General features: G+C 56.8%; 1 protein-coding gene across 1 annotated transcript in view; it reads right to left on the reverse strand.

Annotated features, from left to right (window-relative positions):
• Nucleotides 1-5,090, reverse strand: part of Skor2 (SKI family transcriptional corepressor 2) — a 42,308-nt gene extending 37,218 nt beyond the window's left edge. The window contains exons 1-2 of the mRNA XM_047526675.1: nucleotides 5,012-5,090; nucleotides 168-2,824 (exon numbers count right to left, since the gene is read on the reverse strand). Of these exons, the coding sequence (XP_047382631.1) occupies nucleotides 168-2,774 (2,607 nt within the window). The 5' untranslated portion in view covers nucleotides 2,775-2,824; nucleotides 5,012-5,090. The remainder of the gene's footprint in view (nucleotides 1-167; nucleotides 2,825-5,011) is intronic.
• Between the last annotated feature and the right edge of the window lie 494 nt (nucleotides 5,091-5,584).

Below are 5,584 nucleotides of genomic sequence, written 5' to 3' on the forward strand. Positions count from 1 at the left end.
TTATGGAGGAGCATGGCAGGAAAGAAGCCCTCCCAAACACACTGAATATTTCATTTCTGTGGGGAAATCTGGTGATTCATCTTTCCTGCGCATATGTAACCGATTCAGCCTAAAGGTGCATTTAAATAATAATAATTAGCTTGAAGGAGCCTAAAGGGGATATTTACATCTTTGTAGGAGGGCTGCTCCTCCAGTGATGGATGGTGGACCGGGCTGCCTGGGCTGCTGCTACCACCGCTCGCTTTCTGGGGGGCCAGAGGCGGAGGCGGGGGAGGGGGCAGGTCCGAGCTGCCAGGGTCACCCAGTTTGCCATCTTCCTGTAGCAACCTGGAGGAATTCAGGGCGAGCGGGAAAGCGCCAGCGGCGGCCGGCGCTCTGTCGCGGCTGTTTCCCTTCTCCGGTAGCCCCCGGCCCTGGAGGAACCGACCACCGCTGACTAAGGGGTCTCCTAATAGAACCCCATTCTCCTCGTCTTCTTCCTCATCGTCCTCAGGGTCTCGACCTTCCTCCTCCTCTTCCTCGCCCTCCAGGGGCTTGTGGCCCTCCACATCCACCTCCTGCTCTTCTTCCTCGTCGTCTTCATCCTCGGAGCTGTCCTCGCTAGGGTAGCTGCAGCTGGTTCCCCCGGGGGACAGAAGGCCTCGGTGGTGCGACTGCGGAGCCAGCGGGGGCGGTGGGGGTGGAGGCGGCGGCGGGGCGGGGTGATGGCGCTCAGAACCTGGTTCGTCGGGCTGCGGAGGCAGCAGCAGCAGCGGCGAGGGTGGCTGTGCGGGATGATGGTGGTGGTGATGGTGTGGGTGGTGATGGTGATGGTGGTGGTGCGCTTGGGCAGAGTGTGGCCCACCCGCCGACGCCCCATGCAGCTTGGCCAGACTCTCTGCGTCGTCCTTGCCGCCCACGGGCCGGAAGGCGCTCGAATGGTGGTAACTGCCACCGCCAGCCTTGCGCCCCTCCAGGAGGTGCGGATGGTGCGGCGCGGGCACCCGGGCGCCTGCTGGACCCGCGCCGGCTGACACTGCCCCAGCTGCGGATGTTGCGCTGGGGTCTGCGGGCGGCGTGGAACCCGCGCTGCAGTCCCCCCCGCTGCCGCCCGGGGGCGACTCGAAGAGCGTGTCTCGAGTGCTGGCGCCCCCAGCAGGAGGCGGTGGGCCGGAGCCCGGGCCATTGGCTACCACCGGAGGAGGCTGACCCGGTGGGGGCGCAGCCTCCGCGCTCGCACCCGCGCCGCCGGGCTCAGACAGATCCAGGAAGGCCTGGCGCAGCAGGGCTGGGCTGTCACCAAGCGCGCAGCCGAGCGCAGAGGGAGGTTGAGGCGGGGGTTGTAGATAGGTGGGCACTGGAAGCCCGCCGGGGGTCCGCGGTGGCCAGAACATGCAAAAGGGCGGGTAGAAAGCGTCCTTGCGGCCCGCGGGCCAGAAGAGACCTGACAAACCGGCCTTGGGCGCTGCACCTGCGCTCCCTGCGCCCGCTGCCCCCAAGGCCTCAGCCGCTGCACCCGAGTCCTCCTTCTTGTGGCACAAGCCAAAGGCGGCGGCTGCGGCCGGAAAGGTGTAAGGATGAGGGAAAAGCCCCCCGCAGCCCGGGAACTTCTGAAGCACACCCCCAAATGAGCCCTTACTGGGCACCGGGATGACCGGGTAGCTCCGTGGGCCTTTGGCGCCTGCTGCCCCGCCTGCCCCCGCGCCGGCGCCAACGCCAACGCCGGTCACACAACCACCCCCGGCGCCACTCCCGCCCGCCCCGGCGCCGCCCGAGGCCGCGGCCACCGAGAGACTGGCGGCCGCGGCCGAAAGGCTGGCTGCGGCCACGACGGCTGCCTCTTGCAGGGAATCGTCGTCGTCGTCGAAGCGCGGCCTCTTGTGATGGGCATGAGGAGCGCCTGCCAGTTCCGCCAGTGGTGGTGGCGGTGGTGGAGGCGGTGGAGCGCCCAGTAGGTGCGGGCCCAGCAAACCACCGCCTCCGGCCACTGCAGCCGCGGCTGCCACAGCGGCCGCCTTGACCGAGCTGAGTGGGTGGCAGGCAGGGTGAGCGCCGGGTTGAGGCAGCGCACGCTTGCGGCTACCACCATTGAACATGGCCTTCACATCCTCCCAGGCAAAGACTAGCTCGTCTTGGGGACTCTTGTCGGTGAGCTTTAGATGACGGCGCCACGAATTGAAGTTGGCTGCGTCTGGCTGCGTGTACTTAGCGTCCGGCGTGCGGTGGGAGTGGAAAATAAACTTGTTGGGTGAGAAGTACATGTTACAGTAGCTGCATTTGATGCACTTGGCGCGCGAGCTATTGTAGCGCGCAGGGATGAAGCTGCCTCTGCAACCCCAAGCGCACTCGTGCGACACGTCGAAGGCAAAGTTGTCGGGCAGCTTGGGAGGCCTGTTTTCGCCCAGAAATGACTTGCATAGACGTTCGGCCTCGCGTTTGGTGATCATGCCGCAGCGGCGCGATGAGATAGGCATGGCCCCTGCGCGCCGCAGGATCTCCAGCTGCACTGGCGTGCACTGTACGCACGTGATGCCCAGCGCCACGCGGCGGTTGTGGATCTCGTTGTAGCTGAAGTTTTTGAGTAGAGTGTTGGAGATCTGCGCCAGGCACAGGCGCTCCTGCCCATCGATCACCAACGACACGATGGGAATGCCGTAGAGGATCACCTGGCCCACCTGGTTGGGTTTGAGGTTGGCGTGGCCTGGCCGCGGCTGGCTCAGTGCGTCGGGCTGGAAGGCGCTGGAGGGCGACGCCAGCAAGATGTCGTTGGGCCCCGGCAGTGGGCTGGAAGCCATCTCCTCCGCCGTGGAACCCCGGGCCGAGCCCTCCGGGTCTGCCTTGAAGACTGGAAGGGAAAGGAGGAAAGGTTGACTTGAGCCTTTTCGTTCAAAAACAGAGGGGTGGGGAGTGTCGCTAACTGAAGAATTACATTAACTATCTTGGTTTAGTTAAGACATGATTATTACTAGGCAAGTGACCAAGTTTCAGACGCAAGAAAGTCATCTCTTTTAATTTCCTTCAAGGTCGCCCTTTATTAAATGCAGTGCTTTGGAGGTAGCAATTTTTCTTCTGTCCCAAACACACACACACACACACACACACACACACACACAAGCAGTCAGTTCCTAAGAAACTCAAGACCTTATCCCGGATTTATGGAAGCTGTTGGAATAAAATAACTTGCCTGCTAGAAATGCAAAAGTAATGACAATCGTAACTAGTACAGATTATAAAAGTTATGAAACAGGCTTGATCGTTAAAATCTAAATTTAAAGGGAGAGACCATTCACATTTGCTTGAAAATGAATTGATTTTGGTTAAAAAAAAATAAACTCAAGCCTTTTTAAAAGTGATTTTTGTGGTATCTGTGGTTTCCTTGGGGGAAATTCTCTACTGGTTGGAATACTGGTTGAAATACAGCTCATTAAAGCAATACGAAATCCCTTCTACACCATCCTTACCATTAGATACTTAGTTACTGTAATTAGAATGTGGAAGAAGAAAGGTGGAAAAATGTACAAAGCCATACTCGTGATTGTACTAGAATGGGGAGTTTCACTTTCAATTTTTTCCCAAAATTCTGTTCGTTGAACTAATTGAGTGGTTCTGGTTCTAGATAGGTAGCTTAAAAAGATGAAATTGAAAATCTGTAAACATTTAAAAACTGTTTCCCTCTCATTCCATAACAAGGAGCAAGTAACCACAGGCCAGAGTGTTAAACCAAGGCACTGGGCAAAGAAACAGTTCTTGGGGATCTGTACTGGTTAACTTTAAAAGGCAATTTCAGTTTAAAGCTATCTACCGTCTGTGACTTTTTCCCCCCTCATCTATGTTGATGGCTCTATATCTTTGGGGGGGGGAAAGAGATGCCCCACAGTAAAGATAATCTCTAGAGTAGGTAATCATGGGAGCTTTGAAAATGGAAGCCTGAGGTTAAGTCTGAGCTAAAATTCCTAATTTTATCTCAGGTCAACCGAATGCCACAATGGGGAAACACATCCCGTAAATGGGGGGAAATATAGAAAAAGAGCAGGTGAAAGAAACAGTTGTGACATCGCTGTTAAGTTAAAACAGGCTAAATGGTGCATTCCTTAGGAAAACAGACAGTGACCTTTCCTGCGCTAATTGTGCAGTACCTAAGCCAAAAACTACCCTTTGCCCCTGGAAAATCACCAGTGAAGGTAGCATAATCACTCTTGACCAAATATATTGGATTTTGTTATTACAGCTATTTCGGAGGATACACTGCATACGAATTGTCACACCCCCGTGCTTCTTGGATGGGCCCCTATGACATCTACACGGCTGCCTTTGCCCTGCTGCCCCGGGGATCCTCAGCTCTCATTACATTCTGTGGCCTCCAGGAAGACTGAAAAAACCTCGAGGCGATCAAACAGGAGGAGAGCCTGGCTTGTCACTTCGGATGGATCAGAGACAATATTGCCAGGGGGCAGGGCGTTTAATAGCAGTTCAAAGCATAGTGATACCTGAGCCTGACTGACACAACCAGCCCCAGCTTTGCCAAATGGACCTTCAGGGCTCATTTCCCTCCCAAACAAGAGTCCTGTTATTTCAATGAGACCTTGGGATAACTCAAACTCTCGCTCCCCAGAAAGGCGCACAGCGGGCCCGACCCAGCGGAGAGCGGGCTCTTGGTTGGGGACCGGCAGACTTATCAGCACTGTCTTATCAGAAGTGTCTCCTCCAGCAATGTCTCGCGCTCGCACCCCAAGTGCTCTCAGAAACTCCCGTCAGAACAGAGACTCAAATAAGAAGGTTCTGGTTGGGGATATTTTAAGGATTGAGAAGAGAAGAGACAATTAAAAGTTAGTTGAACTGAGAACGGACTGGCGAACTTCCCTATCCGGCTCACGAGCCAACGACCTCCAACTTAATTCTCCTGGCTCCAAACCCATCACCACCGAAGCACGCCGCTGTCCCTCAACCTAGCGCGGAAAATTCCACCGCTGGGGATCTCAAATAGAGAACCGCGAGCTGGGTGCCGAGTCAGGCCGGCGGGTTCAGGCAGTACCTGGTCACCCCTAGATGTCTTTAGGCGAGTGGCTGCCGGCCCATCTTCCGAGGGCGCTCGGAGGCGAAGCATCCAAGCGGGTCCTCGAATCCAGCGGGCGGGACTCCGGCGGGCTCGGCTCGAAGATCCGGGCTCTGGTGCGAGCCAACGGCGCTGGAACCCCGGGTAGGGGAGGATGAAGGCCTGAATTGCGTCGGGGTGTCCCCTCGACCGCAAAAAGTGAGGGCGCGCGGAAATCTGCGGCAAGCGAGCCCCAAGTGGAGCGCAGTCTGACAGCGCCTTTCTCTGTCTCTGAACTCGTGTCGGACCGAGGGGACGCCACCCAGTGGGCAGGGTGACGTCACCGTCTCCCTGACACTCCACATTAAAGGGCTGGCATGTTACAGGGAGGGAGGGGGAGGGAGAAAGCGAGAGCGAGCAACATAGAGATTCTTTCTCATCAGGCACGAAAGATATCACCTCACCAACTCGCAATTGACGACAACCTCCCCAACCCGATAGCAAAGCGCCGCAAAGGTGATGGATCCCCAGATCTGATTTAGGAGTGTAAGGCTGAACGATCTGCGTGCATCC

Source organism: Sciurus carolinensis, chromosome 15, assembly GCF_902686445.1.
Source record: "Sciurus carolinensis chromosome 15, mSciCar1.2, whole genome shotgun sequence".
Taxonomy (NCBI): domain Eukaryota; kingdom Metazoa; phylum Chordata; class Mammalia; order Rodentia; family Sciuridae; genus Sciurus; species Sciurus carolinensis.